Source organism: Miscanthus floridulus, chromosome 1 (assembly GCF_019320115.1).
Source record: "Miscanthus floridulus cultivar M001 chromosome 1, ASM1932011v1, whole genome shotgun sequence".
NCBI classification, from domain to species: Eukaryota; Viridiplantae; Streptophyta; class Magnoliopsida; order Poales; family Poaceae; genus Miscanthus; species Miscanthus floridulus.
The window spans coordinates 194,477,201-194,491,249 of NC_089580.1; the positions used below are offsets into that span (position 1 = coordinate 194,477,201).

The 14,049-nt window shown below is 45.7% G+C and overlaps 1 protein-coding gene across 1 annotated transcript; it reads left to right on the forward strand.

The window, feature by feature from the left end:
* The first annotated feature begins 437 nt into the window (after positions 1–437).
* Positions 438–4,593, forward strand: LOC136507732 (uncharacterized). Its single transcript, XM_066502363.1, has 5 exons — positions 438–647; positions 2,398–2,512; positions 2,607–2,696; positions 4,003–4,101; positions 4,192–4,593. The coding sequence occupies exons 1-5, from the start codon at positions 580–582 to the stop codon at positions 4,291–4,293; spliced, it is 474 nt and encodes a 157-aa protein (XP_066358460.1). The 5' UTR covers positions 438–579; the 3' UTR covers positions 4,294–4,593.
* Positions 4,594–14,049: the final 9,456 nt, after the last annotated feature.

Sequence of the window (14,049 nt, forward strand, 5' to 3'; positions counted from 1 at the left end):
CGCTTTGATTTTTTTTTTACATCCATTTTGTTAGGTATCTGGATATAATAATATGTCTACTCCCTTCGTCCAGAAAAAAATACAATTCTAACTTTGAGCCTGGACACACGATACATGGTAAAAAAGATGAACCAAAAAAATAAAAGCGATTTATAATTTGGAATGCTGGAAGTATACAATTTAAACAGCATAAAGTAACCCCTCCGTCATAAGAGAACATTCCAACGACGTAACCTTGGTTCTACAACGTACGCATTCTTTGTGTTTTTGATACGCAGATGTAATTTGCCCAGAACATTCTCCCGTAGACCTTCCCGGCTTCCACGACTCCACACTCCAAAGGGCAAGAGGGGGACACGGATGCAATACCGAAGAAGGCGAGGGGGTTCGTCCCAGCACAAAAGGGTTAAACAAACCACCGCGTCGTTATAAGTACAGCGTGGGGCTCGCCTCGGACAAGCACCCGGCCGTCTCGATCCCAGAATCCGAGAGAGCTCCACAGGCCAGGTCCCAATCGCCGCGGCGCCTGCCCCCCTGCTCCCGCCCGGTAGTAGCCTCGCCGCCGCCGCCGCTGCCGAGATGGGGTTCGTGTCCTTCGTCGGGAGGGTGCTCTTCGTTGCCGCGTTCCTCCTCTCCGCCTACCAGGAGTACGTGCCTCTCCCATTTCTTCCCCTTGCCTGCTCATTGCCGCCGTGCTTGCTCTCCGTGTCGTTTCGAGTCCGGTTTCGGTAGATCTGGCGCGGCTTCCGCGGAGTCCGAGGGAGAATGTGGGCTGGGAGCTCCCTGGTGCGTGGATCTCGCGGTGGATAGTTTGATTTGTGAGGTCTAGGGGCGTGACGTGGTTGGATCTGCTCACGTTTTTTCTGCCTGGTACACGGAAACGACGTAATTTTGGTTTTGGGCCCTTCGATCTGCATCTGTGCAGTTGAATTACGGATGTATGTATCCATGATGTGGAAGTTGGAATATTTCATTATCTGAAAATCTGGGTAGTTGAATTGCGGTAGTGATATGCAGATTTGGAGGGAGCTGAAGTAGAACAATGTGTTCATTTACTGATTTCAAGTTTCTTCATGCCAGCTGTACTCTGATCTACCTCGTTGATTGTTGGATGTGATGTTCTAGTGTACCATATGTATCGGAACCACTGCCCGATAGACTTGTATTAGCAAAATTCAAATTAGGTCATTGTTTAACTTGTGGTCCTGAAGCCTCAGGAGATTTAGGATATGTGGATTCTAACCATGGGTTGTGGAACCACATTGAGTTTGCTGTTCTAATAGGAAACAAATAAATCATAATTTGACACCTCATCTTGTAGTTAAATACCGCCAAGCATGTACGTGCAGCAGAATAACTACCAATCATGGACAATTTTCATGTAGTGACATAGGCTTAACTGTGGGGGTGTGTGAAACACCACTTGACCAAACTGGTCCATTGCCAAATCTTCCATGGCTATTAATTATGCCTCTAGGTTTACAGATTGTCATGAACTCAAGGTACTATGTGGGAAGGGGGAGTTTTTTTTGGGCTGGGTGGAGCGAATAAATGGTTCCATTCACAAGTCTATCCCTTAAGAGTGTTGATTTCAGTTGCTATCATCAATTATTATGCCTCCTTGGGAGATAAGAGGACAAACAAAACCCAAGATCTTCATTTTGTTGCTGCTGTGTGAAGGAAGTTTGTTAAAGCGACGGTCTCCATTTTTTTCACTTCTCTCAAGGAGGCATCGCAATCGTTTGCATTGGTTTAAACCAGTGTCTTGCATTTTCTGTAATAGTATCTGCACTTGAGCTCTTTGTAACCTCCAATTGGACTATATAACATGAGAATGCTGTGAGACCTATATCTAACTTGTGATCGGATGTTCTGCACTGAGTATGAATTGTTGTGTGAACAGTCAGTCAGTCATATAGTAACTGGTTGGCATTTTTGGGTTGTGAATCGAAAGGTTTGATAAGATATGATTGGTTCATAGTCAAGTCCTATCACTACAGTGTTGTCCACTTAATTTTACAACTGACAGGGTTTAAGTAGTAGGTTGTGCCTAGTAGGAAATATTTATAGAGCAGAGACCATCCATTCAAAGGGGTTACTAGTTCAGCGTTTTTATGGGTAGTGACATCAGGTCTTATGTGAGATACTGTTTTTGTTTATATTAGGATCAGTATTAGGTTCACCCTTAGTCTTAATTTCAATTGAGATGAAGCTTGCTCGCTCAAAGCACATCTCACAAGTAATCTAATTATAAGCGCCGTCTAGAATATTTCTCTGCATGTGCTACCAATGCACTTGCAGAAGGGGTCAAGTCTAGTTTCAATTATTTGCTCCTTCCTTCTTGGCCATATATCAGATGAATTAATAGTTTTGGCACTTCATTTCACCTGGATGCAGGTTTAATGAATTCGGTACTGATGGTGGGCCAGCAGCTAAGGCGCTCCAGCCCAAGTTCAATGTGTTTGTCAAAAATATCTCTGCTCATCTGGGAGTAGCTGTGCCGCACATTGAGGTGAGAATTTGCCTTTTTTCTCATGACATGATTTGTGGTATGTTCTGTGGGTAATTGATTTATGTTGCTTACATCATTACTTTGATTTATCCAGCTGAAGCATGTGATTGCTGCTACAATTGGTCTTAAGGGTCTTGGAAGTCTCCTTTTTATTTTGAGCAGCTCTCTCGGTGCTTATCTCCTGGTATGTACTATGCTTGCGCTGCTGTTATTTATTTCCTTTGATCTTTTACCTATCCTGAAGGGCGTGCCTGGTGCAAGCGGTAGAGTCTTACCGCCTGTGACTGGAAGGTCCCGGGTTCGAGTCGCGGTCTCCTCGCATTGCACAGGCGAGGGTAAGGCTTGCCACTGACACCCTTCCCCAGACCCCGCACAGAGCGGGAGCTCTGTGCACTGGGTACGCCCTTTTTACCTATCCTATTTTAAGTAAATAATCACCTTCAAATTCATCCTTCTATCTATGACCCTGTTTGTAAATAAATGCTGTATATAGAGCCACATGGCATTTTTCCAGGTCTCATGGTGTTCACTGCTCCATGTGTTCACGTTGGAAATATTACTCCTTGTCTAGTAAATATTGTCATGCAAAAAGAATCACTTTGTAGTCATGTGTTGTTTTATTTTCAGTTGAGTTGAAATGTCATCAACTTAGACACTTAGTTTAGTTTCATTTGGGACTGCGGTGCATATATTTTGGTTCGGTGATTACTTATAATATAATCGAACCTGGCTACATAGATATTCTTTTTGACTACTGAGGAACAGATAAGGACACCCTTAGGCCATAGTTTCTTTATGTTGTTAGCTTTTGCAATTTGGTCTTAAAAACTGTTTTGTAAGGATGCAATCTGTATCTTAAAAAAACTATTGTGTAATGATGCTTATGATACAAAAATCTGGACCTACCTGGTGTACTTACATGTTACATGTCTTGCATATAGTTTTTATCCAGTTCTTTACCTGGTGGGTCTTGTTTCTAGCTGTTCCATGCTGGTTCTTTACTTGATAAAATAATTGAGATAATATATATGTTCCATAATTCGCCTTAGTTAAACTATACAGCACCACGCCATTCATTGTCTGATATGCATACTCCCGGGAAATACTGAGGATCAATCTTTGATCCTAAAAAACGAACAGTGTATTTTTTTTTATGTTTCTTGCCTTGGGTCCATACTCCATAGCCCCTTTTTTTCTGCTGATTTGCTGGTTATTGAATGCTCAAATGGGGGTGTTGCTTTATCTAGTGCCCATTGTTTTGCTTAGGGTCATCACTTACTCCTGCGAATACGTTGCTATAATAGAATGCTATATGAGTTACTTCTGGGCCTCCGGTATTTGTTATATTTTCCTGTTCTCCTTACTCCTTCCTTAGGCACTGAGGTGACATCTACCGTTGTTTTTATTGTGAATCTAGACAGATCTGATCTTTTGGTTTGTCTCTGTGGCTACCCTAGCTACTAGCTAATGAAGTCACTTTATCTTTGCAGTTGTTGTACCTTGCTTTGATCACTCCTATCATTCATGACTTCTACAACTACGATATAGAGAAGGCAGAATTTGCGCAGCTCTTTGGGAAGTTCACCCAGGTAATTACGGATTTCTCTGTTTAGAAATGTTCCATGCTACACACATTCTGTTGCATTATCTAAATAGCCCATGATAACTTGTGACTGCAGGATGTGGCACTGATTGGGGCTCTCCTCTTCTTTCTGGGCATGAAGAACTCCATCCCGAAGCGGCAGGGCAAGAAGAAGGCTTCCAAGGCGAAGACGAACTAAGGCTCTTTAGATAGTTGCACGCCTCAGGCGGTGTCTGGAGACAGGTCTATTTTGAAGCAAGCTGCGATGCAGTCAATGCCATCGAGCTGCACTTTACATGTATCAGATTCCATTTTGCGGGGCACGGCCCGAACGAAGGTGTGAGCGGCGGGTTAGGCGACTAGATTATGTACTTGCGATTGGTTTGTTGAACTAGGTTGTCAATGGTTAATCTTATCCATTTGATTTATCTTAGCACTGGGCTTTGTTAGCAGTGCAGGAATCGCTATTGATTCAATGGTTGGTGGTTTCCTTCACTTCCTCATCACTTGTCAGTTTATGTGATGTTTTTTTATCCTAATTTCGGCAGATGTGCAAAATCGAAGCAGACTTCGGTGTGGCGTCGTGACTTGGTGTGTTTGGATATGACTACGTGTTGCCAGATTTTTTTTTTGCAGTTCGTCGGGCTAACAATTTTTTCGTCATACCTTAGCCATGATTTGGCAAAGAAATGGATCAATCGCTGGTGGGCTAGAAGTGTGACAAACTGTAGTTCCAAGTTCGGTAGTTGTGGTAGAAAATCAAATGACAGCCTAAGAAACTGACGAATATAATCTGCAACGCGGCGTGCAATGTTTGGTCATGAGCTAAACACACGCTTTGTTGGGTAGGCATGCAGAATCCAAGTCGTGCCCTTGGAAAGTACAAGTCTTGCATTATGTCAGGCTTGGAGAGCAGTAACGAGACCAAACCAGAACGAAGTTATGCTTGGCTTCTTGTCTAGCAGCTTTTATTTAGGTTCTGTTTCTGGCCTGCACGTCGGGGTGTGTGGCCGGTCTGGGGATGGCCGGGACACGGGACACTTGACAGAATTGTCCGGGGAGTAGCAAATCAGGAGGTGAAATGGCACGATGACAAGAGCTGAGTTCAGCAGCTGCAAGGCAGGGCAGCTCAACTGCTCGGCACACTGCAATCCTTATGAGTCTGCTCTGAAGTCTAAACTCTGAAGTAGAGGCAGGTATGAGGTGACCATGGTTACCGTACCCTGACAGCGATGACTGATGACCACCGTAAAGAGAGCATGCGGCCACCATCTCTGCAGGAGCGCTGCTGGAGCGAACAAGAAAAACGCCTGCCCAGGCCGTCGAACTCTACACGAGTAGAGTAGGATCCTGGCCCCAATTATTCCCCGCCGTCGCTAGCCACGTTCCTCTTCCTTCCAAGCGTCCCCAACCGGCCACCGGAGCCATCACAGCACATGCACGCGGCAGGACCTGAGAACGCGAGTCTTTCACGGTAGAACGCAACCCAGTTCAGTTGAATGGAGCAGACAGTATCACAATCATCAAGGAGAAACGGCAGAACGCAGGTCCGGAGTCGGTCAAGACCCAAGCCCCTTCTCGGTCCGCTAATACGGCCAACCTAACCCCCAACCCCAAGGATTTTCTAAACCCAGAGCGCTGCCCGGCATGTGTGTGCGGTGCTGCTGCTGCCACGCCACCAAACCCTGGTGTCCCTGTCACGAACCCTCGCATCGCATCCATTGGGCGTGCCACGGACGCACGCAGCGCAGCATGAAGTGACTCGATCGCCTGTCCTCTTGTGCGCCCCCAGGAAAGGAACCCTTGCTAGATCATCTGCCATAGCTTATTAATGGCTACTCACGAGCCAGTCGCTCAAATTGCCCTGCATAAGTTATTATACCATAGTATATAACTATATATAATATATAGCAATTTTTGCGGTGGGACATCGCGAAAACAACAAATTGGCTGCAACACACCGCCAACACTTGCTTTTGCTGAGTACCATTATGAAATCGCGAATGTTTGCCAGTGGACACCGCCTCCATAAAATAAAGAAAAACAACAATCGGGAGACAGAAAGCATAGTAAAGAGATGTTTTTACCCTTGCCGGCCTGAGTCCTATCATTTAGGTGGTCCGGTTGGACCAGCTCGGCTCGGCCCCGGTCGTCTTCTTCCTTCCCCTGTTCTCGTTCTCGTCAGTCTCTCTCCCCATCCTCATTTCCCATCTCGACGAACCCTAGCTTCGAGCCATGGCATCGAGCTCGCATTCCACACCGTTCGGCGCGCCGCACCCAGCTTCGCCGTCGCTCGACCCCTACAGAGACCAAGCTGGATTCTTGCCCTTGGTTCCTTGCCACAAGTGTGGAACCGTTTTCATCGGGCGCGTGTCGCAGAAGCCTGGCAGCAAGGGGAAGAGGTTTTACAAGTGTCCACTGCTTGAGCATGTAAGTGGTCGTTGACTTCTGATCTGGTTTTGAGGAGATGCGCATTTTTTTGATTTTTCATCTCTTGTTTGCCAGACTGACTTTGCGTGTGGAGTGTACTACTTTGAGGAACAGTATATCAATGACTTGGTCGCCAAAGGCGTTCTTCCTCGCGCTTGTAGTCAGGTTCGAGTTCAGGGTGCCATGACGCTTGAGGTGATGAGGGAAGGCAATGACAAGGAGAAGGCCTGCCAAGGATTTGATGGCTGCCAAGATCTGTTGGAGACTGTAGTGATTCATCTCCAAGGTTCAGAGGCACTACTGAAGTCAGTACTTGAGAGCAACAAGAAATTGTTGACCAACATGAATAAAATTGGAGAGCGGTTGCTTGTAGTTGGTGGTGTAATGGTTTTCGTTTTGGTGTTAGTTCTGTTAGTGTTGTTGGTCAAGTGAAGCAGAACAACAGGTTGTCATGTATCCAGTTAGTGTTGTTGGTCATGGTCATGAACATGTATCCAGTTAGTGTTGTTGGTCATGAACATGTATCCAGCTTATCTGTACCTTGTTTGAAATCAATGATGCATCTTAACTATGTTGCAAGAAAATGGTATGCCAAATTGTATCTGAGTTCATGAATGATGGGGCAAGAAAATGGTGTGCCAAATTGTTGCAAAAACATGCATCCAGGTTTAATTTGATCACTTCACACAACAAAGTCTGCCAACTGAGTTCATGATTGAGATTGCATAACTGAGTTCACAGGTTCATCACACTACATAACATGTTTAGCACACTACATAACAAGTTCATAGGTCCATCATCACCACCAAATAAGTTCACTACATAATAGGTTCATCACACTACATAACAGGTTCACCACAAAATAGATCCATTACATAAGACATGCATCACAGGTCCAGGATGAGCTTCTTCTTGCTAATCCTCTTGCCAGCCTTGCTTGCCTCCTTTTCCCCAGCCTGCATTTCTTCTCCAGTAGCCTTGGTGGTCACCACCTTTTTCTTCTTCTTCTTCTTTTGATGCTGCACTTCTACTATTGGGGAGGAAGTTTCACCACCTAGCTCCAATGCCCTCTTGCGGCTGTAGTCATACCCAACATTAGAAAGATAAATAACAGTATGTTGTCATAGATAACAGGCATCAAGTCTTTACACTTACCTCCTAGTGTTTGCTGCGGGGCTGTTTGTTAGAGCTGGTGGTGCAATGTTTGGTGGGCTGTTTGTCAGAGCAGGACAGACAGTTGTTTCTTGAGCACCTTCAATCTGTGATTGCTGGGTAGAGACAGTTATTGTGGCAGTGCTTTTTTTTCTTTGCTCTCTTGGGCTTTGGTGGTGCATCAGAGTCATAAATAGTTTCATTACAGGTCTTTATCATGTGACCAAACCCTCCACACCTCTTGCACTGGCGTTGGCTTTTTTGCTTGCCACCTTCTTCAGAACCTTTTATCCTTCTTGATCTGGGCCGACCTGCAGCTCTCTTGAACCTTGGAGGCCAAAGTTTGAAACCCAAGTCCACATCAGGCCACTGGTTCCTATCTGTCATGGGACTTATCACATGTATGCTTTCTTGAACTTATCAACCGAATAATAGTCATCTATGTAGTCTTCCACACTTCTGTTGCGCATGGAATGGATGAGGCAGAGAGCATGAGTACATGGCAATCCAGTAATCTGCCACCTTTGACAGCTGCATGATCTATTATCAAGGTCGACAGTATGCCTCTAGGTTTTCAGTTCCTTTGTAGTGCCTTAAATCTCAGCAATGTTGTTGGGCCCCCTATTTATGGCATACTGTAAATTCCTACTCATGGCATGCAACTCTTTGGTGACATGAGGCAAGATCTTGTCTCTCAGCTTAAGTGCCAGTGACCTCCTAAGGTCTTGTTTCTCCATGATCATTTGCCTGACCCTATCCAACAGAGGAATTAAAGCCAAGGACTTCTTATTCCTAATCCAACTGTTGAAGGTCTCTGCTATGTTGTTAGTAACATAGTCACATTTGCTTACATGAGAGAACTTCCATCTACTCCATATGTGCTTGTGGTTGTCCTCTATCCAGTTCATTGCCCTTGGTGAAGCTTGCTTCATTATGTTGTAATGGTGATCAAAGTGCCTCTGGTTGTAAGCTTTGCTTGTTGGACAAATATTTCTTGAACACTACTCCTCTATACCTCTTGTTAAAATTCTTCACTAGATGCCTCATGCACTCTCTATGCTTTACTCCATTTAGGAAAACATATGTAACTCCCTTATCTATTCCTTTGCCTGCATCTGTGCATATGACCAGACCTGGAAGAGTCCCAATTGCCACTTTAAGTTTCTCAAAAAACCATTTTCAATTTTCAGTAGTTTCAGACTCAAAGACACCATATGCCACTGGAAAAAGCCAGTTGTGTCCATCCACAACTGAAGCAGAAGCTAACTACCCTCTCCACCTCCCAGTCAAAACTGTTGAGTCAACACCTAAGAAGGGTCTACATCCATTCAAAAAACCTTGAACACAGCTCTTAAATGCAACAAACATCCTTGTGAACCTCCTCTTATTACCAGCCAGTATCCACTCAATGTCCACAATGCTACCAGGATTTATCCTGTCCACCTCAGCCTTGAATCTAAAAACATCTTCAAAGCTGTCATCCCATTTTCCTTGAATTTGCTCTAGAGCCATTTGTAGTCCATCCCAGACAACATAGTGTGAAAGTTGGATGTTGTACTTGTTCTGCAAATCCTTTCTTAGTTTACCAGCTTGAATTGTTGGTTCATCCTTCAGGATGGTAATGGCCCTGTCCCTCACCCAGGCATTGGTAGCCATGCAGTTCTTCTCCAGTTGGGATGTGCTGGCACAAGTATGTTTTCCCAACTTCTTTATCTGACAAATAAAAGGAAGGCAAAGCATCAAACACATGTTGGGAAAAATAAGAACCAAAATGTAAGGAAATTTGAAAAAGAAATAAACTAACCTGCCAAGTCTTGCCATCTTGCAATTGAGAAGCATGTATCCTCCACTTGCACCTCTTCTTCTTGCTCTTGAATCCTTTGCAGTGCCCTCTATACCTTTTGGATTCACTGCAAGGAGCTGCAATTTCAAACTCTTTTAGCACAGCATATTGTCTAATAGCCCTCTTAAAGGTGTCCCCATCCTCAAATGTGACACCACATTCTATAGTTGGGTTTTCAAAGTTAGTAACATGCTCATTGATCTCACAACCAGCATCATCATCAACATACAAATCATCATGAACAAGAGAGTCAGAGTCAGTATCCCCCTCTGATGCTTGTTGATCTTGTTGTTTTGGCATATAATGACCCTCATCATTGACCCCAACATACTCAACATCTTCTTCCCATGAAACATCATCATCAGCATGCTTCTTCTTGCTTCTTCCTTGAGCAGGTGTGGATTTCTCAACTGAGTCATCAGAGTTAGAAGAGTGAACACTGTCATCATCACTTTCTCCCCCACTAAGTGACTCCACATCAACCTCACCTCCACCAGGCCCAACAGTTTCAACAATCTGATTGTTCTGCCCATCATCATGACCAAGCAGAGGGGCAGCAATGGGAGAGCAACAGATGCACTGGCCTCATTATCTAAAGACACACTTTGACTATATGCAATAGGAATCATGTCATAAAAATTCACAAACAAAGGTAGCCGCCTTAGGTCCCAATAATTGTTAGTAGCATCCATCAAAGCTGCATCTGAGGTCAGATTGGTATAGCATTGGGTGTTCTTGTCGAAATATGTCAAATTGAAGCCCTGATTCTTCCCAATAGACACTTTGGCAGCTACATCCTTACTTAAATCAATCAGATTCAGAGTGTCCCTATCAACAATGAGCTGAAAATCTGCTGCACTGTGAGCCACATTTCTACCGTCATCGCAAGCCTCATAGTAACATGGGACACGCACTGCTATGCGTAATGTAGAACTACTGTCCATCCTAAAAAATGGACAAGAACAAGAAATCATGAAACCCTAGCTTCGAATGCGCAAATCGACCCCCAAGTTCACTGCAACCCTGTTAACCAACCCCGGATCGAAAAGTGGAAGAGGATAAGAGTGCATACCCCTCAGGAACCCATGACAGATTCACTCCCTTGGACGGTGAATCTATGCTCGGGCGGAGCCGCTTCGATTTCGCCAGCGAAGCCATCTTCATGCATCCATGGCACGCCGACTGTGGGGAAGGGACGGCGGTGTGGGCGGCAGGAGACGGCGGCGTGGTTGGCTGGAGATGGCGGCGCTGCGGGAGACTGGAGACGGCGGCGTGGGTGGCTGGAGACGGCGGCGCTGCGGGAGATTGGAGACACCGGCGCTGCGGGAGACTGGAGACGCCACCGGCTAGGGTTGGATAGAGCACAGGGTCTGGTTCGACCAAGTAGTGGTCCGGCTCGACCAACAGGGTCTGGTTCGACCAAGGGGCAGCGCTGGTCATTTTGGAATGTTTCTCTCTTCCGATTGTTGTTTTTCTTATTTTAATGGAGGCGGTGTCCGCTGGCAAACATTCGCGATTTCATAATGGTACTCAGCAAAAGCAAGTGTTGGTGGTGTGTTGCAACCAATTTGTTGTTTTCGCGATGTCCCACAACAAAAATTGCCATAATATATATACCAACACCATCTTGCGTTTAGATTATGCTTTTAGTTTAGTAGGATAGATTTAATTTAGAAGAGGCGGGGTGGAAGATCTGTCCCCCCGGGGGCGCTTAATCGGCACGAAACGAAATAGCGACCGATAGCTGCTGCTCGAAGAGATCGCTCACTAGTTTTAAGTTTTTATTCAATCTCGACGGGTACACCGGTGTATTTGTTTTGGCCCCCGTCTCCGTGCGGAAAGCGACGCGATTGCGTCGTGTCCCGCGACCGCCGGGCAGGACGCGGCCGTGTGGCCTCCCGCTGTCCCCTGACCTGACCCCTCCGTGCCCTCCGTCTCCGGACGCTACAGCGTCGCCGCGCCAACGATAGATCGACCGACGGCGCGGACTGATTTGCCCGTGGCCGTGGTTGCTCCGGCTCCACTTTCCTGGGCGCTCCTGGCTCCTACTAGTAGTACGTAGAGTTCAAATTCTGCTCGGAGCAAGCTCAGCTCAGGAGACGACGGCGGCGGCTTCGGACCACATCCACATGATGGAGTTTTTGCAGCTTACTGTATCAAAGGAGGCGAAGTACATGGAACGTGTTTTCTAAGCTACAAGGCGCACATGACAGCATAAGGAAGGATATATGTTTATTTTGACGCCCTAATTCGTGTTGGTTTCGACAGTGACAAGGGGCCTCATCGGTCCTGTTCGGCTGACTGGAAAAACGGCTGATATTGATGCTGATTTGCTGTGAGAGAAAAATACTATTATTTCGCTAAAACGGTAGGGCTGATAAGTTCAAACAAACAGGCCTAATGCCTCAATGGTCAGGTCAGGGGCAGTGAGGTGAGCCAACACAACACTCCAACTCCAACCCATCGATTTGACCGCCGGGAGGAGGCGAGCTGGAATCGCTTTCAGTTAGCTTACAGTCAGTTGAGTTGTGCTGATGCTGATGAACGGCTTCGCCTGACCATACTCATCAGTGGTGTGGTGTTTTCAGAAAAAAAAGAAGGTGCAGAACCTGGTTGCATAGAACGAAACTCCAAAGAGGGACGAGACAATCACATAACACTGACGTTCATGTTCATCAGGAACAGAGCACTGCCCGTATCATTTGGGTTTGACAAAAGCTTGGTGCTCCTGCTAGTACATCTGTTGCGTAGCGCCGTCTGGAACTGCATCGTCACTGTCCTTGCGCTTGTTCCATGTGTTGAGATCGAGTTTGACCGGTCGTGATAGCAACATCACAGCACCCATAGAAGCGGACGCTACTTGCAGCCCAGAGGCAGCAAGCTGGATCCACGTAGACGTCGTGCTCTCATTGTCCATTGTACATGGCACCGACAAATCTAGTTTTGTAGGTTATATAAGATCGACATGTAATGTAACCCTTGTGTTTCTGTCATCACAAAGGCTTCAAAAGTCCAAGCTCCAACTGCACATTCAAGCCGCGCGACAGTTGGGCAATCTTCCGAACGCTGACGACGCAAGGCGAAGTGTGCAGGCAGGCAGTGCGCTGTCATTCACTGACAGAGAGAGACACGAAGAAGAAAGAGCTCGAGCTATGCTAGGCGCCTGAACGAGATGCTGCTGTCTGCTTTGGGTGTCCATGTCCATGCGTGTTTCAGAAACAAGACAAGAAGGGAGCTGTGGGGTTTGAGTTTGATGGTGGTGATAATGGCTTCCTTGACGACAGACGGAGCAGTGCTCTTCGGCAGAGTTAATGGCAGCGGCTGAGACGTGTCCATGTCCTTTTCTCAGCTTTCGCGGCGAAAGTTACACGCGCAACGTACAGAGACTGCAAGGACGACCTGAACTCGCTCTGATGACCAACATTTTGGCTCCATTGTAGTGTTCGTAGTGGCAGCAGCAGCAAAGCGTGAGGAAGAAGCTGGAATAAACAACGTTTTGGCTCCATCGCCGATTCCCGATCGCCAATCGCCATTACTAGAAAGTTTCGTGCAAACTTACCAGAGGACTCGACGAAAGAATGTAGAAGAGGGGTTTCACGAACTGCATAAACAGCTTCGTCAGAAAACAAAAAAGAACTGCATAAACAACTGGCCAGTTGAATTATTATATATATATATATATATATATATATATATATATATATATATATATATATATATATATATATCTATATATATATATATATATATATATATATATATATATATATATATATATATATATGATTCTAACTAGATATACTACATGATGAATCTAGTGATAAATATTAGTACTTTTTTGGGATAGAAAATCAGTTAAGCTGAAGAGGGAGCTGCAGGCAACCCAAATCTTAATCCGGACGGGGGTTATATTAAGGGACAGTATGTTGGACCACCGACCGTGGGGGCGCGTTCCACTTCCACGGACGCGGCCAAATTTGACTAGCCACCCAACGGGTTGGCGCCTTGCGAGAGCTTATGCAAGCCATGTGAGCCGTGACGCCGCCATCTCCATTGCCTTAGCGGCGGCTCCTTCTGCTCCGCTCCTAATAATTCCCCATTTCTTTGACTGGTGCTGATCGATGATGCCATCTGAACATGCTCCCAACTCGATCACAGCTGATGATCGATCGATGATCTATTATATATTCCTCATGATTTAATTAGAGCCCTGTTCGCTTGACTTATAAACAGTACTTTTTCAGCTAATGAACAATATTTTTCTCTCACAACAAATTAGCAAACAGTACTTCAGCTATGGCTTATCAGCCAAGCGAACATGAGCTTCTTTCTTTTCCTGTCGTTGTTCTAGACTTGTAGCTAATATAAGCTAGCCGACGGACGAACGGCTGGACCGTGCGAGACGCGAAGAATTGTTGCAGGAACTGATGGATATGGATCGGAGCCGCGTCTTGCAGAGTTACTCCCGTGAAAATCTCTCTCTGAGCGCGTTTGGTCAAGGCAAACAAGCCTGCTGCGTCTGTGTCATCT

Bases quoted from the DNA above. Each gene is read 5' to 3' on its own strand.
- LOC136507732 (XM_066502363.1), top strand. From the start codon at position 580: ATGGGGTTCGTGTCCTTCGTCGGGAGGGTGCTCTTCGTTGCCGCGTTC. The intron at 648-2,397 runs GTACGTGCCTCT...ACCTGGATGCAG, and splicing joins CTCCTCTCCGCCTACCAGGA to GTTTAATGAATTCGGTACTG. The intron at 4,102-4,191 runs GTAATTACGGAT...TTGTGACTGCAG, and splicing joins TCTTTGGGAAGTTCACCCAG to GATGTGGCACTGATTGGGGC.